Source organism: Thunnus maccoyii, chromosome 8, assembly GCF_910596095.1.
Source record: "Thunnus maccoyii chromosome 8, fThuMac1.1, whole genome shotgun sequence".
NCBI lineage: Eukaryota > Metazoa > Chordata > Actinopteri > Scombriformes > Scombridae > Thunnus > Thunnus maccoyii.
Genome location: NC_056540.1, coordinates 33,865,001 through 33,892,233, shown reverse-complemented (window position 1 = coordinate 33,892,233; position 27,233 = coordinate 33,865,001). Strand labels below are relative to the sequence as shown.

Genomic DNA, 27,233 nt, shown 5'->3' with positions numbered 1-27,233 from the left:
GGGAGGGGGGGGACGATATCTGAAGGGTGACAGAGCGCTGAGGGACGTGGCCCTCGCCGCAGAGGCTGCCATGTTGGATTTCTTGCCTTCCCCGCCTCTCCCTGAGAGGAAGCAGAGAGCAGCGCGGCGTGAATCTATTATGAAAGAGGGATTCATTGTCGGATCCCAAAGAGACTTTTTTTGGAGGGGGGGGGGGGGGGGGGGGGGGGGGGGGGGGGGGGACGCAGAGCAGCGGAGGCTGAATGGAGATAATGCGTCGGGACGACACACGCGGCAATCAGCGGCGAATCCCAAACTGGATTGCCTCTCGACGCCGCGTACATACATCCCAACTTATAAAAGAAGTGAAAGGCACTATGGGAAATGCTGCAATTGAATAAAAAAACCCATTTAGACCCAGAGAGAGAGAGAGAGAGAGAGAGAGAGAGAGAGAGAGAGAGAGAGAGAGAGAGAGAGAGAGAGAGAGAGAGAGAGCTGCAGCCAGAACAGGATGAAGGATTAATACACCAGAACACTTATAGTATATATTTGTACTTTTTCACTTCATGCAGTTGTTCTTTTAACATCTGACACATCTGGATCAGTCTGTGATGACAGAAGGTGTCACATGATGCTGTAGAGTTTATTTGAATAGTTTTAAAAACACCTGAGAAGCAAACTGAAGGTCTTCTGCAGTCACGTCATGATGATACTTTATATATACAAGAGCCTCTTTAACCACAGCTGATAGATTCCTCACACATCATCACATCATCACATCATCACATCATCGTATATGAGCAGCTGAGATGAGTCCATGAATGTTATTCATCTTTAAGACTCTCCTGTTAAATCAGCTGCAGTTTAGTAGAAGTGGTTTCAAAGACGGAACGACGAGCTCCTTTTCTACGTCTCATTCTGTGTGTTTGTGCATCATGTCATCAGAGAAGAAGAAGAAGAAGAAGAAGAAGAAGAAGAAGAAGAAGAAGCTCACAGATGGAGAAAGAAACAAAGACGGCAGCTTTTAATGAACCTCTGGACAGTCCACCCCCCCCTCCTCCTCCCTCCTCCTGCTGTAGAAATTAAGCCCATTACTTCCTCTTATTAAAATCTTGCCGCACTTTGACCTCAGCGCCCGATTGGCTGCCTGCAGGGCTCCGCGCTCCTCCCAGCCAATCGATACCGGCTGCCTCCCTGCAAAGAGCTCGAGTAATTGGAGAGCAGCGGCTGGCAGCTCGAACCCTGACCCCCCCCCCCCCCCCCCTCCCCTCCTCCTCAACACCCCCCCCCCCCCCCCACACACACACACACACACACACATTACACCGCCCATATGAAGACAGATTGCCTGATTTAGTGTAAACATATGCTGCAATTCCAGGCATCAGTGCCACTTTCTCCATCGTAATTTGTATTGATTTTTCTCTCTCTCTCTCTCTCTTCTCTCTCTTCGGGGAGGCCGCCGCCGTCGTTTTCTTCTGTCTTTGTGCTGTCTGATGTTTTTTCATGAATCAGAAAGGGAGGATAGGAAGATAATTCAGAGGTGAGAAGAAGAAGAAGAAGAAGAAGAAGAAGAAGAAGAAGAGAGGAGGAGGAGGAGGAGGGTGATTCCTTATATATTTAATCAAGTATTTATCGCTCTCTGTTTGCTTTCTCTCTCTCTCTCTCTCTCTCTCTCTCCGCGCTCGCTGTGAAAGTGATCAAACGGTTGGTTGGCGTCCTGCTGATCGGAGCACTCTGCTATTAGGCGACTAAGTGACTGAGGAGAGAAAGAGAGAGAGGAGGAGGAGGGGGAGAGGAGGAAGAAGAAAGGGGAGGAGGGTTACATGTTAAACTAATTTGTTGACGGCAGATTTGCAGCATCAGAGGAGACGCGGCGAGCGGCGAGCGGCGGCGGCAGCAGGTCGGATCGCTCAGCCGTGAATATTCTCATGTTCACTTCCTGCAGCTGCAGAAACATCTGCAGCTTCTCTGTGTGTCATTAATATTTGAATTTGATTTAAAAAAGGAGCTTTAAAGCACATAAAATATACTTTTACATACAGTAAAGTTAAAACCAGGAGGCAATATAAAATAAGAGGAAGAGATGACGGTTAAAAGGGAATAAAGTCGATGATTCTGATACCAGAGGAAACATCAGAGGAGTCTTCACGTCATAATATTCTCCCCTAGTCTCCCTGACATCAACCGTTATTGATCGCCAGGAAATTAATTATTTTAGAGCTAATTGACTAATTGCTAACACCACATCATCCTCCAGCTTCTTCAACTTTTACGTTATGATGTTATCAATTAAGTTTAAGCTTCAAATCGAACACGAAGTCTCCATTAACAACACCGAATCAGGTCATTCTCCTCCTACTGAGCATGTGCGGAGGACAGACGAGCAGGTCAACCAGAGAAAACCAACGAAGAAGAACCGTTGTACTGTTTCCGTTTAGTTTATTGCAGCAGATTCTGACAGTTTGAGCAGATAAAGGTGGTCGATGACTACGTTTATCTACGTAGAAAATAAAGAGAACAACACTCGCATGACGCCGTCCGCCATTGTTGTTGTCGTGTTTCTTCTTCTTCCTGTTGCCACCATCTGTTCTGTCAGCGATATGACAGCGTTTCTACTAGCGGTGTGCCTGAATACAAATACATTATTCTGCACAAGCACAAATACGAATATTTGTTTCGTACAAATATTTTACAAATTATTTGTTTTCAGGAAGAAAAACAAACCATGTTAAACACCAGCGTGCAGGTCGGTTACATCACTATCTCACTGTTACGTCTATCAGCAGGTCTCAACGAGGGGAGTCACATCCACCTGCTGTGTGACGCACATTTCCTTATTTGGACATCAGTCCTGGAGTTGGGGGTGTTCCCCAGAGATAAAACTGAACTACTGACACAAGTGAAGCGCTCCCAAGAGAACACTTATTGTAACACTTTAATATTCTAAAATTAAAAGCGTAATAAAAACAAAAACAGGATTTTTTTCAACAAATACAAATACAAATACTCTGCACATCCCTAGTTTCTACAAAGCTCCATTTCCCTCGTCGACACTACGACACCAAGCAGATGTTTTCACATTCACACACTCTGGACGACGTTTGGACGGAGAGAAGAAGAAGAAGAAGTGTTTATTCTTAGTTTGGACTCGTGACAATATGAACATTTGTGCACAGGACAGCCTCTTCCTCTCGTATCGACTCTTTTCTTACGTTTGTGTCTTTCTATAATAAATCGTCTCCGTCTCACCTGCGTGTTTGTTTCTCTTTTTAAAACGTTTCTGTCTTTACTCGTCATCTCAGCTCCACTGAGGAAGGTCGTTCATGTTTATTCAGACATGACAAGATGTTAAACTGACATCAGATTGATGTAAAAAGCCTGCAGGGGTCTGAGGAGGAGAATCGGAGATAAAGAGCGGCTGAACTCTCCTCTTCCTCTTCCTCTCTCTGTGATAATTTGGCGGTCGGTGCTGCAGATGCCGGCTGATAACAGGATCAGAGGATCAGCGCTGTGGAGTGAGGACGGTGGATTACGGGAACATCTCTGCAGGCTCATTACCCCGCTCAGATCCGGCTCCCACAGTAGTGCACGCGGCCTCCATGCTTCAGAGGAGCATGTATACACCCACTAAGCTTCTGTTTACATCCTCCTCCTCACAACTGTTTACATTTATTTATCTCTCGCTATTTTTCATTTGCTGGTTCTCAGCGGCGCCGAGTGGGAATCTATTTTTCTACGCTGCTGGTTTGTACATATTTACCAGCCGGAGATGAAATCTGCACTTTGGGGATCCCTGCTCACCTTTACCTTTTTTTTGTTTTTTGCTCTGTGGCGGCGGCGGCGGCGGCGGCGGTGGAAGGCGCCGTCGTGTCCCCGATGAGCTGATAGACTTTCTGTGCAGCAGCTCTGCGTGGTTTCCTCCTGTATTACACTTATCATTTCAAATAGACTCCATATTCCAGATGAAACACGCCGCTGAGTGGCGGCTCCCCCGACACGCCGCCGCCGATTTCAAGATGCTCCTCCATCCCAGAGCAACATGTGCCGCAATTTCCCATCTCCCCCCCCCGGCTGCATGATTGATGCAGGTCAGAGCGGCGTTTGGCCTTGCTGCCTTTCGGATCGCCGCCGCTGATGATTCCTCACTTCCTCCATTTGTGGGGGTGGCGGGGTAAGGGGGGGGGGGGGCTGACAGATGCACAACATGCTGAGCCTTAAGTGGACGAGCTGATTTGTTTTGCTGCTTGTCAAGTGGCCAACTGGCGTCAGCGGGGGCCGAGGCCTGTTGACAAGCAGCCATAACACCCTGGATGCATCCTCTCACCGGCTTATTGATCTACCACTCTCAATTCATCACCCGGTCGTCACGGAGAGGAGACGCACACACACAAACAACACAAACAACAACAACAACAAGATGTTTCTTATACCTTCATTCCAGCTGATTACCTGAAACCAAACTCAAACAACATGTGAGTCTTTCTACTGTCTGTGATCTTTAAAACCACCTAATATATAATATATATAATATAACAGCTGGTCGAAGTCGTTTTTAACAAACAAACAAACAAACAAACAAACGGGGGACTAGTTTCAGTTCTCTTCTTCTTCTCTCCTGTTTGTTGTATTTTAGTTATCTGATGGTTGGTGGGTTGTTCTTTTGGTTTCTATGATGTATATGATTATATTATCTGAGTAATATTTGCTGTTTTATGTTGTTTGTCTGGTTTTCCTGCAGGTTAAATACAAAATACATTTTAAAATAGCTCATTAATTATGCAGCATTTTCATTTTTTTGCACAAGAAGAAGAAGTGTGTTTATTTTCTCCTTCTGAAATCAAACTTCCTTTGGATCAACTGATTTATTAACAAGAAGAAAACTAAAGGAACTCATATGAGTGAAGCTTTCTATCAGCTTCTTCTTCTTCTGTTCAGACAGACTGCGTGACTCCTGCGTGAAGCTTCTGCAGCTCCTCGTGACCACACATGAAGGCAGATTCAGCGATCGGACTGATCAGACACCTGCCAGGTCTTCTCTCAGATACCGAACATGTTCTCCGTCCTCTCGGCTCGTCTGGGGGAGCGACACGTCTCTCTCTCCTCGCTCGCTCTCGCTCCGTAACCCAGATGAACACCTCGCCTGTCTGGGACTCGAGTGACAGAAGAACACCCACTCCCCTTCTGCTTCCTCCTCCTCCTCCGAGGGAGCTGCGCCGCGCTCTGTGATTAGACCCAACATCCGCATGTTAATCAGCGAATAATTACCTCCTGGTGATGAGCAGCAGGGCAGCAGGGCAGCGCAGGAGAGGAGCGCCTCAAAGAAATAGGCCCCCCCCCCTCACCTGAGAAGTTATTATTTTCTGGAGTCGCGGCCGAAAAAATGCCCCCGCAGAAACAGCTAATTACCCGACATTAGTTCCACAAGTCCCTGTTCCCTAAAGTGGAGTGGCGCCGCTGTGCTCTTTGATATATGAAATGTGGTGCGTCTCTGCTGAGAATCCAGGAATTCCCCCGGCGGAGAGCACACTTCTGCTGTCTATTAAAAGACAAGACAAGAGCCGAGATCAAAGAAGGAGAAGAAGAAGGAGAAGAAGAAGGAGAAGAAGGAGAAGAAGAAACCACTGGTGTCGTTTCATCGGCGGCGTGTGTGATAAGCGTTAAGTGGCTGAAAGACGACGACACGTTTCAGCTCCGCCGGCGTCAGGTGGACGGTTTTCAGGGTCAACGAGGGTCAAGTAGAAAAACTCGCTATTTTTTCTTAATTAAAAGGTTTTAAGAGCATCTTCTTCATCTTCCTCGCTGACCCCCCCCCCCCCCCCCCCCTCCCCCCCCCCCCCCCCCCCCCCCCCCCCCCCCTCCTCCCAACACTTTTACAGGGTCTGGGGCCGGAGCCGCCTGTCAATCACAGTTTAAAGTTCATGAAATTTCTATGAGCATCGATTGCAGCCGAGGCGAGAGGCGGTGGGGGGGGGGGATGTGTGTGAGGGGGGGGATGTAGGGAGGAGGGGGAGGTGGGGGGGGGGAGGTGTTAGTGACTCCATTGATTGATCAAGTGTCTTTGAATCTCTCCTCACTTCGTCCTCGATGCTGCCAGCAGTCTGACGTGTTGTTGAAGTGAAGCGGTGGGTCTGCAGCAGGTGTGAAGAGTTTAAATCACAGCTAATAAAACTTAAAAAACATAAATAACACCGACAGATGTGATGTTTCAACATCAGCGTCTCCGATGACGAGATGTTTTGACTCTCGGATATTAAGAAGTGAAAAGACGCAGCGTGAAAATGTCGACCAGGATTATTTATTTATTATCTTATTATTATTCTCGGCTTAAAAATATTTGTTATGTGTATTTATTTTTATCTAAATGTCTTTATTCAATCTTTTACAAGTATTTATTTATTTATAATGACTCAAATTGATTTACATTGTCATAATGTAAATTTGTTTTCTATTGTAATATAATTATAATCATCATCAATAACAGTTAAAACATGATTATAACATGATAATATAATACTTTATACATATATATATATATATATTAAATCCCACTTTTAATGTCACACAAAAGAATAAAACTCATAATTAAACACATTTCAGAGTCTTTTAAGTTGTTTAAATCATAAATGTTTTTCAGCCCTGAGTTTCGTCTGTCAGGATACGTGACGGCTCCCTGTGAGACGATACTGAGGGCTTTAATACTTAAGTTTTACCTCAGTAACAGTTTACTTTAAGTCAACAGATACAAACAGATAATTAATGACAATATAGTAAAAATTATAATAAATACTGTACATTAATAAACACATAAAAATGTCCTTATACATTATAGTGTATTAATAATCATTAATTAACTGTTTATATACTGATTAGAAACGATAAATAAGGAATTTAAAGTGTTTTCACTCCAGTTTTAAAAATGTATTTTATTATTTTAACTGTTGAAACTGTTAAGTTACATTTCATGTATAATAATAATAATAATAATAATGATTCATTTTATTTATAGAGCACCTTTAAAGCTACTCAAACACACTTAATGAAAGCTGCTTTATTATTTAAATTATTAATAACAAGCTGCATCTTAACTCTACAGTCCTTCTGTATGTTTTTCTTATTGTTTTTATATTAAGTGATTAGATCTGATCTCAGTCATCAATGAAAGATCTCAGCGTGTCGTTTGCTTCTCACACTTGGCTGAGAGTCAAATATTGTTATTAAAAGTGAAGAATACGGAGGGACAGATGGATGCTGCTAATCTGAGGGAATTAATTCATTTAATTTCAAGACACAAATGAGTAAAAAAAGGAGGAAAAGTACATGAGAACACACCGAGCACACAAATGACTCATCTGAAGGAAATATTTCTCGTGACATGGAAACATCTGCCACGTCTGGAAATCTACCTGAAAACTGAGACGTTTTGTTTTTTGTGCTTCTGAAAGCCGACGCCCTGATGGACGAACCCCAGTAATAAAACAGCGTTGTGTTGCTGCTCTCTTTGTTTCTCTCTCTCTCTCTGTGTGTGACTGTAGGTGTAAACTGATCCGCAGCCGCGTTACTGATAATTACCTCCATGTGTTACAGTGACAGTAATTAAACAATAAAAATTCAGAAGTCAATTAGTGTTCGGGTGCTTCGAACGTGTTGAGAGGACAAACGGGGAACGAAGAGTGAGAGGAAAGATAACTCCTCTTCCTCTTGGCATCCTCCCCCCCCCATCCCCCCCCCTCAAAAAAAAAAAACTTTACAGCGGCTCAGATTCGAGGTTTAACTTTCGCCTCTTGGTTACATGTTCACAAGACCTTTAGCAGACCCTCATGGAACAGTCTGCTAATGCTTTCCATGTGTGATCCGTGTGTGTGTGTGTGTGTGTGTGTGTGTGTGTGTGTGTGTGTGTGTGTGTGTGTGTGTGTGTGTGTGTGTGTTAGTGTGTGTGTGTGTGTGAGAACAAAACGTACAAAGTGCTTCATTGTATTTCCAGCGGTGCTGATAGGAGCTACGAGCTGCTGGAGTTTTTATAAAAAAAAAAAAAAAAGACGCCTGAGCCGAGCAGAGGTGCAGCAGTACGTCACCATGACAACCTGAGCCAGGCAACGCTCCGGCTTTTTCCAAACAACTTCCCTTTGGAATCGCTGATGGAAAACTCTGGGATTCTCTCGATGACTGATTCAGGTGAATTTCTGTCGGATCGGTTTGTCGTTCGAGGTCACCGATCGATCAATCTGACTGACTGTCTGGCAGCTCAGGATGTTGCTCGTCTTTGTTTGAATAAAACTTTACTTAAACTGTCAACAGTGTGCTGATGTTGCTGCAGCTTCTGCTTCGTGCACAAATGATAAATATATACGATATAAATAAAACCACACAGTGTCGGCACAGACTAAGTCCTGGATTCACAGCTTGGACCATGAATCACATCACAAAACACACATTTTTTGCTCGATTCTTTAACAGAAGACAAATCTCATCTGTCAGTGCAACATGAGACCCAGATTCACCGGTTCAGACCTCGACTACGTTTACAAGAATTGTGGGTTTTTTTCCAAGGAAATGGCAGCAAATATCAGTTTCAGCTCCGATCTGATTCTCTTCAACAGAAGACGGATCTGGTCCAAAGAAAGAAGGGGCTCTGAGGGGTGTTGGTGGCGTTCTCTGAAAGACGCCTGTTCAGAGGTTCACTACAGTATATCACTGTGACAAGCTGACACCTAGAGCCAGAAACACCCCGGCTTTTTCCAAATAACCTTTCTTGGAATCACGGAGACTATTCCAGGTCTGATGAGGTTACCTGGACAAAGTCCAGTTAGTTTTAGTTTTCTAGAATCTTTATTAGTCTCTGTTGGGACCCGCAGACTCAAGTTTGGTCAAAAATAATCTCGGAGTCGGGAATTCTGCCACAACTTCACCTACTTCCAACATGTGTGACGGCTCCAAACTGCTTCTCTTCTTCACTTATAATAATAAAGTTGTTCTGCAGGTTCGAACCCGGAACGACGGCGAGTTTTACCTCTGAGCTGATTCACTACAAACAGATCTACAACCTGAGCAAGAGGAAGAGTCACCGTGACAACCTGACAGCCACACTGGAATCACTGAAAAACACTTCCAGGTCTTATTTATTTATTTGGAAATTCCAGGCAATGATTCCCTTTCAGACCTGGAATACGCAGCCAGTTGCAGGTTTGGATCAAACTGAGTCTCACAGGTTCAAACAAGCAGACAGGAAGTGAAACAGTGACAGATCTACAACCACAGAGAGAGCTCTGAGGGTACCACTGCATCATTCCAGGTCAGTCCTGGATCCTGCAGCAGGCCTGTCAATCTGGACCTCAACCCCTGGACCTGGAGTTCTAGAGAGCAGAGCGGGAAAATGTCCTGCTTCTCAACAGCTGAAGAACGCTGTGCATGTGGAAGACCCTGACCTTTGACCTCTCAGTGAAAGGGGAGAGAGGAGATTCAGGGAGCCTGAGGATGATGACGTCACTGTTTTATCCACAGGAAGATGTTAAATCCACATTTAGTCCTTTTAGTGAAACAATTATGTGTTTAAGTGGAATTTATTAGTAGAGCTTCTTAATCTCAGTGACAGTCCCAGCGGGGGTCTGAACACCCACGCTGCAACGCACCAGAAAAACACAACATGAAGAAGAGAGAGGTGCATTAAGAGCTACAGAGCCTGATGCAGGAACTCTGAAAATAATAACTTCAGTTAAAGAACTGAGAAAGATGGAAAAACAACAGTTTTTACAACAGTTCTGAATCTGAACTGTTTTAGTTCAGTCAGTCTGTATATGAAGAATATTTCTCTCCATGAAGCTTCATCTCTCTTTGCTCCTCCTGCTGTTGTCATTTAAAACCAGAAAGTGGAAAAAACATTTTCTTATCTGCTTCAGCAAAACTCTTTTCTTTCAGAAATCTTTACTTTCTTTCAACTGAAGCATTAAAATCCCTGAAACTAAAGTCTTCCTCACTACGAAGAGTTAAAAAAACTGTCCATCATGAGTCTGAAGATGTTACAGGAGAGAAAAGATGAATCTGAATAAATCTTTACTTTTAGACAAAAGTGTTTCCTGTTTCATCATGATGCAGAGCAGTTACTGTTGTAGCTGCTGGAGGTGGAGCTAGTTTACACTACTTTATATACAGTTAGCTAGTTTAGTCCAGTGGTTCCCAACCTAGGGGTCGGGCCCCTCCAAAGGGTCAGCAGATAAATCTGAGGGGTCGTGAGATGATTAATGGGAGAGGAAAGAAGAAAAAACAAAGTTCTGATACACAAATCTGTTTTCAGTTTTTGGACTTTTTCTCTAATCTTTGATTTTTGCTGAAATATTGGATCATTTGAACATTTATTGAAATGAAAGCATGTGAGAAGTTTAGAGGGAAAAATCACTATTTGGTGGAGCTGTTAACAACTCATAGACATGTGAAATGTGACCCCGACTACACACTGCTTTTTGTAAGACGTCAAAAGACAAAAAGGTTGGAAACCACTGGTTTCATCTGTAACAATGTGTTGTATTTTAAAAGCTTGTTATATTATCCATTGTGTCAAATCTTCATCTGAAAAGTAACTAAAGCTGTCAAATAAATGTAGTGGAGTAGAAATGTAAAATGTAAAATACTTGAGTAAATGCTGAATGGACGTAAACTAGCCGTCTGTTACATCATCATCACGCTCGTCCGTCCACATACTTTTGGCTGTTTCTCAGATATGATGTCACCTGTCTTCATCTACAGCTAACTGCCACACCTGAGCTCCCAGCAGGCCCCAGTGAGGTGCATGCTGGAAGGGGGGGGGGGTCAGGCGTGTTGAGACCTGCCCGAGGACAACACCCCCCCCACCCCCCACCCCGAGGGGAACCACTGCTGCAACCGATGGTAAATTATCAGGAATTATGTTTCATGTTGTGCACATTATTTATTTGAAGTGGAGCAGGAACAAACAGCTGTCTGCTCCAGTTTGAGACCAGTGGGCTCAGACTGGGAACACTTTCTTTCTTTCTTTAGAGGAGAAACAGAGTCTACATCAATAATCTGGTGCAAACATGATCTCCATATTAGGAATCAATATTCTCCCTTCTGACTGTTTTCTAAAGCAGGAACCACATCATCCTTCCTCCTCCTTGCTCTTCTTCTCTCCTCTGAAACTCTTCTTTCTTTTTCTCCATCATTTTATTCATCTCCTCTTCCTCCTCCTCCTCCTCCTCCTCCTCGTGTCGCCTGAATCTCTGACTTCATCATCTCAGTTTCTCTTTCCACCCCTCCTCCTCCAGTACCCCCCTCACCTCCTCCTCCTCCTCCCCCCCCTGCTCCCCCTCTCCAGGGCTGCAGATCCCCAGGTGCAGCTGCAGGAGGGGGGGGGGAGGTGTTGGGGGTTGAAATTAATGAGAGGAGCCTGGAGGTATTGACTTTCCTGGGAAAACACAGCTCTCTAAAAATCAGTGGCGGAGCGCCGCAATAACTCAGCACCCATCGATCCCACAACATCACCCCCCCCCCCCCCCGCCGCCTTCCCCCCGCAGGCCGCATTGATCCGTGCATTACAAGCTCTGAGGCCGGCGATGTGGACCCAGCAGCACCGCTGAGGAGAGGAGAGGTGATGAAACCAGAACAACCAAAAACTCCAAACCTGCACAACCAAAAAAACTACAAAACTACAAACCTGCAGAACAAAAACGACATAAAACTACAGAAGCAAACAACAACAAGACAAACCCACAGAGCTGCACAGGATACAACCAATCAGAAGAACAAAAAGGTTAAAAAACTACAAAACAAAAAGAAAAACTACAAAAGTGCAGAGCTGCAAAACAACACACAAAAAGCTTCAGACGTTTCATTGAGATATTTCCAAACTTGGACATAAAGAAGTGAAACTATGTGCTCGGAGAGGCAGCAGAACAGTGTGTTTTAATAGGATGAGAAAGTGGAAGAAAAAGAGTAAAAGTACTGTATCTGTACATTAGGAAGCTCTGATCTGTTTGCAGCGCAGACGTGTCTCAGCTGCAGGAGGAATCTGTTTAATTCTCCTCTCAGGCTTCTTGTCATTCTGCTCAGTGTTTCTTGCCTTTGGCCAATTTTTTCAGAGCGAAGCCGCAGGATCAGATCCTGAAGCTGCTTTAAGCTCCAGAGAGGAAGAGAGACGGGAAACATGGGAAACACTCGGATGTTACTGCTCGTCACTTCACCTTCAGCTGCACCTCCACTGTGGCTTCAAGCCGTTGGAGTTGGAGGAAGAGAGAAACTCTCAGAGTTTTAACCTCTTAAACTCCACAAGGACGCCGGCATCCTCAGCCGACATCTGTCTTTCAGAGGCTGTAGCGGGCTCAGAGTGAAGACTCTGGTATTACATGATACTAGATGACCCGAGGCGTCCGCTGGAACCAACCGAGGCATGTTAGCTTGTCAGGAAGTTACACTTAATGTTGGCGAAGGGAAAAACTGGCACGGCCATTTTCAGAGGGGTCCCTTGACCTTTCACCTCAAGATATCTGAATGAAAATGGGTTCTATTGGTTTACAGACACGCCCACTTTATGCTCATCCCATGCAGTTTCGGGCAAAAACATGCAGTTTTTTTGCATGCGGTATAAATGTGTTTGAGTATTTCTGCATACTGGGATCCATAAACAGTCTTGGAATTGCATAAATTGGGTCTGACTGGAAAGCTGAGACTGTTGTGGATTCAATGAGTCTAATTGTATTCATGTGTGATGATGTCAGTCCCCACAGTAGCCATTTCATTGTAGTGAGACCATTTTTTGAAACTTGACCTCACTGTATAAAATGACCTATAGTGACCTCGAGGATAATCACAGCCTCATGAAACTTTACAACCACAAACTGCAGACCGATGGTGTTCAGAGGATGTTTGGCTTCCCTGGGTATACAGACAATAAAGGGTTTCTGAGTCATTTCCAGAACAGAAGTGCTCGCCAATCGCTGAAAAATGCAATTCTTACAGAAATCTCAAAATGTCAAAAGTTTTTGATACCAAATCACTACATCAGTTTTTCTAGGATGTTCCTCAAGGCCCTGGTGTGTTAATGTGGTATTCTGGAGGGATTTCTGACCATTTTTATCAATTCTCAAGTGGTCAAAAATGGTTTAATTTTGCACCAAATCTGTGTAACAGATGGTATCAACCCAGAAATTGCTGCAACAACTTTTGAGACATAACTGATGTAACTTCATGTGAATGTCCATCATGATGTTCTGAGCTCTTATACACTCTAAACCTTCAACATTTGAATAGGCGCCAAACCAAAACACAATGTTTATTACAGATTTATGACTGGAAAAACTTGACACACAGTGCTGAGCTGCATATCAAATTAATCTTCAAGCTCCCAGCTTTCAGATGATGGATAACACTTCTATGTGGCAGATACTGTTGACCTGCTATCTCCTAAACCCCCCCCCACCCTCCTCCTACAGGCTCCTACAGCCTTAATGACCTCTGGAACTTCCTCAAGCTCTTAAAAACCTGTGGAACCTTCTCAAGCAGTCCTATAGTCTATTTAGTAATGGTTGGAACCTTATCAAGAAAGTCTGGATGCTTATCAGTGACCCCTGGAGCCTCCTTAAATCTTCTGGACCCTGCTCAAGGAGCCCTACAATTTCCTTAGTAACTCAAGGAGCCTTATCAAGGATCCCTGGAACCTCCTGAACCTCTAGAACTTCTTTAAGGACTCATACTGAAGAACCTCAGGAACCTCCAGGAAGACCCCTGGAAGCTTCTTAAAACATCTGGAACCTGCTCAAGGAACCCTAAAATGTCCTCAATAACCACAGGAACCTTATGAAAGACCCCTGGAACCTCCCTCAGAACCTCTGAAACATATGCAAGGACCGATCAACCCTCCTCAAGACCACCGGAACCTCCTCAAAGAACTTGTGGAGATTTTTCAATGAGGCCTTGAACCTCCAGGTACTTCCGGAACTTCTGGAAGGACCAATAGAACCTCCTTAAGAAATTCTGGTCCCACTTCAGGGACCCTTAAAACTTCCCTAATAACCCCAGGAACCTTATCAGAGACCCCTGGAACCTCCCTAAGAATCACTGGACCTTAAACAGCCTTAAACAGCCATGAGACTGATTCTCTCATCTCACTTTGAGAAAGAAAGCAAACAACACAAGCAAATATTTCCTGAGATGCTGAAATATTTTTAAATTAAAATTATTAATTAAAAAAAAAAAATCACCTCTGATGCTGCTCAGTTCATTCATTGTTTTAATCAAAAGCTAGCAGCGGTGTATTTCAGTGTGTTTCGGTGTGTTTTGGTGTGTTTCAGTGTGTGTTTCAATGTGTGTTTCGGTGTGTTTTGGTGTGTTTCGGGGTGTTTCAGTGTGTGCTCTGGTGTGTTTTGGTGTGTTTCAGTGAGTTTCGGTGCGTTTCAGTGTGTGTTCTGGTGTGTTTTGGTGTGTTTCAGTGAGTTTCGGTGCGTTTCAGTGTGTTTCGGTGTGTTTCGGTGTGTTTTGGTGTGTTTCAGTGTGTGTTTCGGTGTGTTTCGGTGCGTTTCAGTGTGCGTTTCGGTGTGTTTCGTGTGTGTTTTGGTGCGTTTCGGTGTGTTTTGGTGTGAGTTTCGGTTTGTTTCGGTGTGTGTTTTGGTGTGCGTTTCAGTGTGCGTTTCGGTGTGTGTTTTGGTGCGTTTCAGTGTGTTTCAGTGTGTGTTTCGGTGTGTGTTTTAGTGTGTTTCGGTGTGTTTCGGTGTGTGTTTTGGTGTGTTTCAGTGTGTTTCAGTGTGTTTCGGTGCGTTTCGGTGTGTGTTTCAGTGTGTTTCAGTGTGTTTCAGAGTGTTTCGGAGTGTTTCGTTGTGTTTCAGTGTGTTTCAGTGTGTTTCGGTGTGTGTTTCAGTGTGTTTCAGTGTGTGTTTCAGTGTGTTTCAGTGTGTGTTTCGGTGTGTTTCAGTGTGTTTTGTGTGTTTTGGTGTGTTTTTCGGTGTGTGTCAGTGTGTGTTTCAGTGTGTTTCAGTGTGTGTTTCGGTGTGTTTCAGTGTGTTTCGTGTGTTTTGGTGTTTTTCGGTGTGTGTCAGTGTGTGTCAGTGTGTGTTTCAGTGTGTGTCAGTGTGTGTTTCGGTGTGTCTCAATGTGTGTCAGTGAGTCTCAGTGTGTGTCAGTGTGTTTCAGTGTGTTTTTCAGTGTGTGTCGGTGAGTCTCAGTGTGTGTCAGTGTGTGTTGGTGAGTCTCAGTGTGTGTCGGTGTGTGTCAGTGTGTTTCAGTGTGTGTCAGTGTGTCTCAGTGTGTGTCGGTGTGTGTGTCAGTGTGTGTCGGTGTGTGTGTCAGTGTGTGTGTCAGTGTGTGTCGGTGTGTGTGTCAGTGTGTGTCAGTGTGTGTGTCGGTGTGTGTCAGTAAGTAGTGTGTGTCAGTGTGTGTCGGTGTGTCGGTGTGTGTTTCAGTGTGTGTCAGTGTGTGTGTCGGTGTGTGTCAGTAAGTAGTGTGTGTCAGTGTGTGTCAGTGTGTGTGTCAGTGTGTGTCAGTGAGTCTCAGTGTGTCGGTGTGTGTTTCAGTGTGTGTCAGTGTGTGTGTCGGTGTGTGTCAGTAAGTAGTGTGTGTCAGTGTGTGTGTCAGTGTGTGTCAGTGAGTCTCAGTGTGTCGGTGTGTGTTTCGGTGTGTGTCACGGTGTGTGTTAGTGTGTGTCAGTGTGTGTGTCAGTGTGTGTCGGTGTGTGTCTGTGTGTGTCTGTGTGTGTTTTCTGTTTCCAGGCATAAAGACAAAGAGCATCTCAGTCAGACGTGTGCGAGTGTGAACTCCTGAAGGAAATGACATCAGCTTCTCTTCTCCTGTTCAATTATCCACAGCTCGCCTGTTCAGTGTTTAAAAGCTCGGCTCATTTCACATTCATGAACACAACAACAACAACAACAACACACTGCTGGCACCGCGAACACGCCGAGGAAACGCACACGGACGCGTTCTCAATCCTTAAAATATGGATGTGTAGATCAGATTAACTGGCGATGTGTGTGCACAATATGGCCGCCTCTCTGGCAGGAGGAGCGGGGAGAAGACTTGGGAGAATTACAAGAAACTGTACAACATTATGATGCAGCCACCTGTCCGGGTTCAGGCTCGCGCTGCCTTCAGGGACTTGGAGTTTTGTTGTTTCCCTATCAATCAAACCCAAGTCAGATGTTCACGTTTCTTCATTCGATTTGTGAAATGTGTCTGCTGATGCAGACGAACCTGCAGGAGGCTGAGATTTAAAGGACCAGAACACCGTTTTTACAGGTTTCACAACACTTACTGCAAATCCTGTGTATTTACAGCATGCTGTAGTGTTTTTATTTATTATGAGAGATTGTCTCATAATTTAGATTTAATTCTGGTAATATTTACTACAGTAGCTCAAACCACTACTAAAACTGAAGGGTTGCAACTAATAATTTTCAATCCTGATTAATATTATAGTCTATGAATTGTTAGAAAATAGTGAAAAATGCCTGTTATAATTATCCACAGCTTCAGGAGATTCATTTAAAATGTCTTGTTTTGTCAAATTAAAAGTCCAAAACACAAAGATATTAAATTTATGCTCATTAATGACAAAGAAAAGCATTTTTTTTGGAATTTTTGGTTGAAAAAAGGCTATAAAGATCCTTTTATTGTATATTTTTGTCATTATTACTGCATATTAAATTATTCCAAACCCTTTTCTTGTGATAAACTGACATTATTAAAGAATACTAATATATATATATATTTTTAAAACAAGAAGCATTTGTCATTATAAACACAAACAGTGACTCATTCATCTCATTCAGACAAGATTCTCTCTTTAAAACATGGAAATATCTTGTAAAATATTCTTAAATATAAAGATATTTTGGGTTATAAGATGATAAAATATCTTCTATATGGTGAAACAGTCGTAATGTCCTACAACAACATTTCAGAGTGTTGCACTGCACTAATACTTTACTAATACTTTACAATGTAACAGTATATTAGTCATGTGCTGTTACATTCAGCAGGACTTTGATGTAGTTTATTCCCTGAATATATTTCTTATTTATAACTGTTTTTATTTTGTTTGTCATGTGGTTGTAACGTCTGTTTGGTTGTTTACACTCCTGAACAGCAGCTTCAATCTACATTCTGTATTCTAACTTCTTTGTGTTTTTTTTTTTTTTTTTACTTCTCTTCCCACATCTCACGTCTGACTAAATGTTCTGTGCTGTAAAATGATTAAATAACTGTTAAAGACTGAATGTGTTTTTTTTCTTCCTCTCGCTGCTCATTTTTATGATTAAAATCATTTTTGCAGACTTGAAACTTGCTGCAGAGAGAAAAAAATCCATCACAGTCAACATCACGTCTCATTTTAACTGTTTTATTGTTTATTAGAATGATGATGCTGCGGCACAGTTATATGTTATAATAAGAGATGAATCACACTGCATCAACTCTTCTAGCTGCTTATAATAAGAAAATAATAGTAAAAGCAGCTCAAACTCAAACTTCCTGTGAGTCAACGTTCACACAGTACAGAAATGAACGGAAACCAGTGAACGCCTCTTACTGTTCTTTTATCTGTTTCAACTTTATTTTATTTTTTATGCATATGTATTCATCTCATTTTTATTTTTGATTCATATATCCATGTTTTGTTGTCATTACTTTTGCTAAATAAAATATTATTTATATTATTTTTTCACGTTTTGCAGGATTTCTGGGAGACATGGTGAGCAGATGCTTGACTGTAAACTGATGGTTTTCTTCTTCTTCTCTATATTTATTTAGCTGTGATATATTAAAACATGGCGGCGTGGTCCTTTAAAGTCCTGCCGGCCGTCCTGCGTGTTTCTGAGGAGAAGACACTCTAATGGACGCAGAGATAACAACAGGCTCTCTATTCACAACACATCCTCCACATCAAAGCAAAAAAAGCTCCAGGCTCTTGTCAGTCGTATCTGCAAATGGAATCACAGATTAGCATTGCAAAAGGAGGCGGCGGCCGCTCCGTCCATTGTGAGCGTCCGTCTCTACCCCTCCTGTGCGTCCCGCCGCCGTCGGAGGAGGCGGCGCCTCCAACAAAGACGAGAGCGAGAGGAAGAGAGCGATGATAAACTGGTGTTAAACAGAAAGCCCGAACACGCTCGCCTCTTTCACGACCCGACGCAATGACATTTACTTATCGCACTAAACAGCCTTCCATCTGACCTTTCTGCTACTTTGAATGACATCTGGATATTCTGACAGAATAATCGGGAATAGTAAAAGCACCGATTTGAGAGAGAGATACGGACACATGGTGGATGTTTAACTCCGGATGGCAGACAAAGACTCTGAAGGACGAGTTGAGAAGAAGAAGACAGGACCGTCACGCCGGGGGAGATGTTTACGTCACGTAGGGAGAGCCTGGTCCGTATCAACAAGACTCAAGTCTAAAGACCTTAAAGCTCTTCCTTAAAGCTCTTCCTCAAGCCCAGAGAGCTTCAGTCCAACATTATAAACTCATGTTGTTTGTCCAAACTTTGTTCAAACCCTCAAAACTTTATTTTAAATTCTAGAGGAGATCCCAAAGTTTCCAGAGATACCAAATCTGATGGATGAATTTTAAGTGATCTGGAGATGTTGAAGAATGTTTAAAGTGACATTTAAGGCAGTAAATCAGGGTTCAACATTCACTCAATAATATATCAGACTTCATTTTTGTCTTTTGTCTACAAACCCGAGCGTCAAAAATGGATTTTAGGTGCAAATTAACAACTTCAGATGCTAAAAACATTCTTTTTAAGAGACACAGCTCTTTGGTGATCAATAAAGTGTCTGATTAGTTGTTGATCAGTGAGGAAAGTCTCCAAAAAGACTCAAAACATTGTCTTACAGGGAGGATTTAATCCAAGAGAACAGTGTGAAACCTTGAGAGTGAGGTGTGGATGATGATGTATGTGCATCTAAAAACACCAACCGCCGTCCAATAAACTAATCAGTAAGATATTGATCTTCATCTTTTGTGATTAGTAAAACTGTGAGCTCTTTAAGTTTAAAGGCAGGCAAATCTAGAAGCTTTTTGCAGCTGTTTCTGTTCAGGTCAGAACGAGAAAGTGGGACAATATTACCAAAAAAAGAAATATTTATGACAAAACAGCTAAAACACACTTTCAGTTTCTCTGCAGAACATTCAGACGTTCACTACGTTCACCAGAGGAAAGAAAACCAAATAAAATTATGAGAAAATTAACTCATAATTACTAAATCTTTACCTTAACCACCATTAAAACACACACACACAAGTATTATCATCATTTCCAGAAGCAAACAGAACCTCTGATACTTTCCTCCAGTAAGAAGATTAAACTGGAGAAACTGGACGACAGAAGCGGCGACCGGAGGTTTTCACTTCCTGTCTGTTCATCAGCGAGCGTGTGTTTGCGTTTTATCGTCGGTCTTACCGGTGTAGACGAAGCGTCCCGGCGCTCCTTTGCAGAACTGCTTGGACTTGTAGGACAGCGTGACCTCCACGACCCCGGGGATGTGACGAGGGGGCGTCTGGACCCGGATGGCGTGGGGGGTGATCAGCTGCATGACGTCACACGCAAACACAAAAACACACACACACACAGATAACAGATCAGTTGCACCTGGAGACCAGATTCTTTACATTTCAACTTTAAGAATTGAAAGAATTTTGACAGTAAACCTGCAGAAAAACAAAATCTCTGCTCTTAAACTAGCTTGTTTCTTGTTTACGTGAATGTTTGCCTGCAGGATGAAATCTGCAGACAGCTTCTCCTTTTCCCTTGTTGCAGGACTGGATGTGCCCAGTATCCATCCATTTATCAATATAAAGCTTCTATAGCGACTCAAAAACCCTCCAAATTTTTTAAAATAAATAAAAAATGAAGATTACAGCGTGATATTTCTGTACGGTGTTGATATGAAATGTCTTATTTTTTATCAGGTATGTAATAAAAACCTGCACATTTTTTCTTTCTGCAAAAAAACTTTGAGAGGAAAACACTCCGACTGGCTTCCTCCAATCTGGGTCAGCGTGCAGTCTGTTTTCAGAGGGATGCTGGGCTTTGGAGTCCGTCTGCTCGCCGCGAGACGACGCTGATCAAAGTGAGGAGCTCCGTCAGCGGCGTGTGATGTGAAGCGAACAGCGTGTGGAGGTATATCTTCCCTCCTTCCCCCTGCCAGGTGTTCTGCTCCTCTGGACTTGCTTCAATATTTCATGGCGCGCCGTATGCGCAGCTCCTCCCGCAGCTCAACACGCACTAAATCTACATATTTTTGGGGACATGCAGACCTGGCGGAGCTGCAGATACAGATGCAGGTGTTTTTACCGATGTGTGTGTGTGTGTGTGTGTGTGTGTGTTGATGAATGTGTGTGTAAAAGGAGAAGATGGAGAACATGATGTACAGTGTGTGCAGCTGTGTTCAGTCTGTGAAATCTCTGGGTCAGGTGATCACAGGTGGAACATCTGATCGTTCTCCTACTTACAGCTCTCAATCAGGACACAAGCGTTGTCCTCTTTTGTTTTCATAAGAAGTAAAAAATGTAGTTTCTTCTCACCTCACTCCAGACCAGCATGGTGCCGAAGACGACCTGCAGGCCGTCGAAGAAGTTGTCCCCGATGAGGATGACGGTGGCCCCGCCGGTCGTCCAACCCTCGCTCGGGCTGATGGCTTTAATGCAGGGAGTGGCTGCTTCGGAAACACAGGCGACACAACAGAGCCATGAGACATAAAATAACTCACAACTAAATATCTTACAGATAATAAGAGAAAGTTTAAATAGCAGGTCTCAGAAATACAAACATTAACATAAAATTGCATATTTACAACTTTAAAAGAGCTGTGGTTCAGGTTAGCTAACGTTTCAGTTGAGGTTAGAAAAGTGTTCTGTTTAACAGCTACAACAGTGTGATTAAGTTTTAGCACTTAAACCATTTGGTTGATGTAAGCTAACAGTTAAAGTTAGTTAGAGCGGCTAAAAATATTGTTTCAAATTTCATTTTAGCAGATAAAGTTTGTTGTTAGCCTTTGAGTAACAATTTCAATTTATCAATCCAAGCAGTTAGCTAAAACGTTAGCTAAAAATTCAGTTACCAGCTAAAACAGTTTTGTCAGATTAGCTAACGTTTAGCTAACAGTTTAGTTTAGGTTAGTTAGGTTTTCAGTTACCTAAAACAGTGTTTAAAACAATGTTAACGGTACATTAATAGTTTCAGCTATTTAAACAGTTTGTATGAGGTTTACAGTTGAGGTTATAGCAGCTAAAACAGATCTGTTGAGTTTGGCTAAAGGCTAAAGGTTACAAACTGAAACAATTAGGTTCAAGTTAGTGATTACTGTAAATTAACGGTTCGATTTAGCAGCTAACAGGAGTTAAATTAAGGGTTCAATTTCACCTCCTCAAACTGGTGGAGTTTAGCTAACAGTTAATATTAGCTGCTAAATAATGTTGTTTAAAGTTTCAGTTTAGCAGTTAAAGCAGTTTGGTTCATGTTATCTAATAGATTAGTTTAGCAGTCAAAACTTTAGTTCAGGGAAGCCAAAGTCTTCCTTCCTCATAGAAAACTTGTGAATCAGGAATTTAAGCCAAAGTGTGTCAGACTACTTCCTGTTTCTACTTTGTTTAATTTTCTTGCCAGAAAACTCACAATTTTTGGAACAAAGCTTGTGATTAGCACTGAAGACAGAGAGGACATTTTAATACAACTGAAAGATTTTAGGCAGAACACATTAAACAGAGTAGACTTTCACTAGATTACAGATTTTAAAATGTCAGTTTTAATCTCACTGTTTGGGAAAAGTGTGAAGCACCAACACAGATTCCTGGTTCATTGATTCCATTTGACTTTTTGATCATTTGACCTCCAGCTTCCCTGTTTGCCCTTCAAAACAAGACTGCTGTGTTTTAGAATAAGACAACAAACCTTTAACACAACTGCAGCTATTTATTGAATTTACTCAGTTTTCTAACAAGCTTTCAGGCAGATTTCCATCCACACAGGACACATCAGCCAGCAGCCTGTTAGTCCTCTACTAATACATGCAAAATGATTGGTTTTCCAGTGCCATAGAGATCAATAAGTGGTATAAACAGTGTCTCCGTGATGACTAGACTGAGCCCAGTCGAGTCAGACAGGCGGACGGACTGATCAGAGGCTCCGCAGGTTTACAACCTTTTCCCGGACCGACAGCCGTTTTATTGGGAGGATGATTTGATATTCCAGTCAGAGCTTTGGGTTTTCTATTGTTTACTATGATGTGATCTATAAAGTCGTGTTCAGACTCTATTAAAACATTCCAGTTACAATTTTCACTGCTATTAGTGGAGCCATGTCCAACTACTATAAGTTACTGGCAGTACGAGCCAGTGGAAAAGAAATCTGATGAATGTGTAAATCATCTTCTTCATTGTTTTTAATTTTTTTGTGGTTCTCTGGCTTAATGAGACAGGTGAGGCACTGACACTAATGACCTTAATAACACATGTACACATTACTTTGCATAAAAACCTCCACCAGATAACAATCAACTGTCAGGCCACAAGACGAAATGCATCGATTTAAAACTTGAGCAGTTCTTCATACTAATCATTTTAAGGGAGTTTATAAGTCTATAATCGAATATAGTCTGTATTAAATTGGTTGATTACATTAAAAAACTATAGAAACTATAATCAAACAGTTATTTGAGTATTTGTAGCATAAATAAGATATTAAAAATCAGTCATGTAAAATTGTATTAAGGCTTAAAAGGATGAAACTGTTGTTATTTCAAATGTTTTCAAAAAATCTCATAAATCTTTGTTAACAGCTCACAAATGTACAGTTTCATTTTTAAGAAAGTTTCATTAATTTCGTTACACGAACAGGAAATTGTGCATTTTTTTGGGGACTATTTTCAGCTGCGTATTAATACACTTTTAATGTTCTAGTGAGTAATTCTTGCCATGTTTAGTAACATACGGATGTGTAGCTAGAAGTTCAGAGACTCCACTGATTTTAAAGTGAAGGATGAACTTTTTTAGGCGCTTCAGGACCTTCAGCGCCGCCGCCAATCACAGCAACAACTTTTAAAAGTCGCTCAGAGTTTCCAGATGAAAGCAGCAGCAGCAGAAGAGGGTCGAGGCTTCTCCCGCTCCGAGTCGATTATCATCTCCTTATTAATTTTCCCCTTTTGTCACAGCAGTAAACAAACAGTCCGATGGGTTCGGGGGGGAGGTGGGGAGGGGACTGGGGGACTTTCCAATCAAATGAATAGAGCACAAAGGCAACGAACAGGCGGCGGTGGAAAGTTTTATCACGGGGAGGAGGGAAGCTGAGGGTTCGTGACAAAGCCGGGAGCAGATGTTGGGGCTTTTTATCGCCTCTGAAAACATCCCAGTCTGGATGAGATGAAAGGCCCCAAGCTTTCCTCCGTGGGCTGCCGTACAGGGCTGTCTGGTAAACAACGGGCCCCTTTTGGCCCCTGCAGGACACCGTACAGTGCGCCCGGCGCCCTCTGAGCGCCGCTTCTGTGCGTGAATGTTTAAGTGCTGATTTGATGAAGTTTCCTCAATGTCTCAAGGTGAGAAAGAAGCGCATCTCAGCCAATGGGTATCACTGACAGATTGGTGTCAAATAGCGTTTGTTTTATCCCTTTGGACGTGCCAGACAGGTGGGGTTTGCCACACAGGATAGCAAAGTAAGGATGGAAAAAGTTTGGGCATTCATGGGAGGTCAGCTTAATCCGCTTTTTCTTTGATCAACAACCTTATCCTGTCTGAAACGCCCCCAGTGTGATAAACACCACCCATCTGGTGTTGCAAGTAGGTTAAACCAAACGAGACAATTCCATCACTGGCTCCTGGAAAAGCCTCAAACTTTAAAACAAGTCGAGGGAAACTGCAGAGGTAGTTCGTTTGGGGGGGTGAGAGACGGAGGACACGATGGGTGTTTGATGTCTGACTGGTGCCAAATTGCTTTAGGGTTTGTTTTACTCTGTTGTACATCTCAGATGGGTGGGGTTAGTCTCACAGGACTGAATGATAAGTTTCAGGAAGACAGGAGTGAATGAAAGTCAGTCCAGTCTACTTTTATGTGACCGACATACTTATCTGATACTTTCTGATGACCTGATATGGTAAGCCCCACCAAACCGGTGTACCAACTAGGTTTGTTTTAATTTTTTGGACATGCCAGATGGGTGGAGATTGCCAAAGAGGATGACACAGTAGAGGGAACTTACACATGATCTGAGGTAAAACTGCTCTACGCTGGCGCCCAACCAGGCAGAAGTGTTAACCTTGGCGTAGTGCAGCGCTCGGTGGCAATTTCAAATTCAAACCATTTCAACTTTGACCTCGGTCGCCGCTGAAATTGCAAAGTGAGTGTCTGTCTTATCATCTGAAGTGTCAGATACACAGGATTTATCTGAGAGTCAAGTTATTTTACCTTTCTGTGACATCTTACCTGATACTATCTACATTATATTATACATGCATTATATATACGTTATATTATCATAAACCCCACCCGCCTGGTGCTCCAAGTGGGTCGAAACAAACAAGAGATTTATTCATCTGTACTGTAGTAGCTGAAAACTTTTAAGGGAGTTGAGGAGAAACTGCAGAGCTCAGTGGTGGGGAGGTGAGAGAGGAAGTACACAACACTTTTCTGAGTTTGATTTACTCCATTGTATGTCCAAGGCGGGTGGAGTTTGCCTCCCAGGACTAAATGTTGAGTGTTGGAAAGTTTAGACAGATGTATTTAAGGTGAAAGTCCACTTAGTCCACTTTTTAGTTAGTGGTATTTTTACCTAATACTTCCTGATGCCCTGATATGGTAAGCTCCACCCCTCTGGTGTCCCACGTAGATTAAAACAAGCAAAGAAGTTACACCATCTTTCCTAGAAGTCTCAAACTTTTAAAGGAGTCGGGGGGAAACTGCACCGTTGGGTGGTTTGATGGAGGAGAGAGGGAAGTCAGTTTGGCTGGTGATGTCAGATTGGGCTCAAGTAGTGTGTGTTTGTTTCACCTATTTGGAAGTGCCAGACAGGAGGGGTTTGCCAAATAAGATGACACACTGAGTGTTGGGAGTTTTAGAAAGACTTTTCTGAGAATCAATTTAGTTTTACTTTTTACCTGAGACAACCTAAATGACATTACGTCATAAAGCCCACCCGTCTGGTGCTCCAAGCAGGATAAAAAACAAAAGACTTATGTCATCACTCCAATAAAAGTCTCATTTATACAACTTCAGAGGACGTTAGAGAAGGAAAATACTGTTCATTTGTTAAGTAACAATTGGTGTCAAATAGCTTTAGCAAATACATTTTTTGTTTGTTTTACTCTGCTGAAGGTTTGTTTACCTCTCAACATCTTTTCTGATTCTGTCTGGAAAGCCTGGTACTGGTGTGATTAAGCCCCACCCATCTGGCACCCCAAGTTGGACGAAGTCAACGAGAGACTTATGTCATCACTGCTGGAAGTGGCGCAGCGAGGCGGAGGGTTTTATTAGAGTGGGGACAGGCGAAGTGGTATTAAAGTTTACAACTTCAGAGGAAATGTTGCCGCTGAGTTCCAGCCTCCGAGTCGAGTTTCATCGTGTGAAGTTTATACTTTAGCGATGCATTTTATTTGGTCGCTGTGGACGCTGGAAGAACAGAGCGTTTGTTCGTTGCCAGCCTCGCCCGACGGTGCGGGGGCGTCCGACAGGAGCTCAGGCAGGACGGACGACTTCTGCAGCTGGACGCTTTCATATGAACCTGATGTACCTTTAAAGCACAATTTCCTCAAACTGCCTCAGTGTTCTGCTTCACTGCAGAGCTTCATCCCACACTTTCCTTTGTCTTAGAAAATGTTCACTGGTTTTTGCTCCGTTTTACTCTGTTTTTGCGTAGTTTTGCACCATTTTCCAATCAAAGATAAGGCAGTGAAGGTGTATTTGTTGTAAAGATCACACTAACTGTGATCATATGAGGGTTGAAGAACATCGCTCCATTTATCTCTGAGTCTCTGAGCGACGTCTTACCTTCAGAGGGGTCCAGGCGCCGGGCGCGGCGGCCATGTTTAGAGTTGTTGTGGACGAACATGTTGTCTGACACCGCCAGCACGTGACCGTCCACGTTGACTGTAGTGGACACCACCACCTGCACACACGCAAAACACCTCCGGGTCATTTCAAACAGACTACAGAGATCAAATAAAGAGTTATCAGTGACGTCTCAGGTGTTTTTTTCTTACCTGGAACCTCCGCATGTCTCGTGGGTTTCCTGCATTTTTCAAACAGTTCTGATTGCACTTGAGGAAGAACTTCAGGAAGAATCTGAAAGAATAAAACAAACAAAACAGAGCAGGTGAGTCTCTACACTTTAAAAACATGTGCAGGATGAGAGAGGACAGGGACAGGAAGATGAAGCCGGACTCAGCTGGACTCATTTCACATCAGGACAAGTTTCACCAACAACAACAACAACAACAACAACAACAACAACAACAAGACGCTTTGACTCATTTAATTATACCACAAAGACAATAATTCAATGATAAACTGGGTTAAACTGTATAATAAAAACATTTCTTCTTCTTGTTTCTGTTTCTTCAACGTGTCGTCTTTTCTCTCAGCAGCAGATGAAATTTTCATTCAGCGGCGGCGTCTCGACAACGACAGTCGACACTTCCTGTAGACTTATGGCATCTCATTAGGAGACGCCTTTTGATTTTTCCTGCCGCACGTCCGATCTCTCGCTCGCTCGCTCTCTCGCTCTCTCGCTCGCTCGCCGTCTGTGATTTACGCCGATTTTTACGGCAGCAGAAGAGTATTGATTGGGAATGGATATCAATGAGGACGCGGGCGGTAATAACCCGCAGCTTCGGGAGGAGGACAGTGGGACTCCTCGCCATCCAGTCAGAATGGATTGCAACCTTAATGCATTTCCCACTGCCTTGTAATCTCTGCACATCCATCTCTCGGACCATAAGCCCCCCCTCCCGTTCTGATGGAGCGCTCCCTTTTTAATTGCCACATTATCACAATAATAATCCGGGCAGTTAACAAGCGGCAAGGTCGCAGACAGACATGTCACATTAACCAAAGGATAACCTCTGCAGAATACCCACACCCCCATCTTTTTCCACCTCCTCCTCCTCCTCCTCACTCTGCAGGGGTGGGGAGGGGGGGAGGGAGGGGTGGAGATATAAATGGGGGCTCTGTGAGGTCGGCATCGATTTCCACCTCAATAAGACAGTAACAATATCTTAAAAACACACAGCAGGAGCTCAGACTGCTTTCTCTCTGGAGTCTGAAGGTATT

At 43.1% G+C, this 27,233-nt stretch overlaps 1 protein-coding gene across 2 annotated transcripts in view; it reads right to left on the bottom strand.

Moving 5' to 3' along the window:
- The window catches only part of LOC121901539 (transcription factor COE3-like), a 166,850-nt gene that overhangs the window by 31,826 nt on the left and 107,791 nt on the right, over positions 1 to 27,233 (bottom strand). For both annotated transcript variants that reach the window (XM_042418384.1, XM_042418383.1), the window contains exons 7-10: positions 26,165 to 26,246; positions 25,953 to 26,070; positions 20,504 to 20,637; positions 19,380 to 19,506 (exon numbers count right to left, since the gene is read on the bottom strand). In XM_042418384.1, the coding sequence (XP_042274318.1) occupies positions 19,380 to 19,506; positions 20,504 to 20,637; positions 25,953 to 26,070; positions 26,165 to 26,246 (461 nt within the window). The remainder of the gene's footprint in view (positions 1 to 19,379; positions 19,507 to 20,503; positions 20,638 to 25,952; positions 26,071 to 26,164; positions 26,247 to 27,233) is intronic.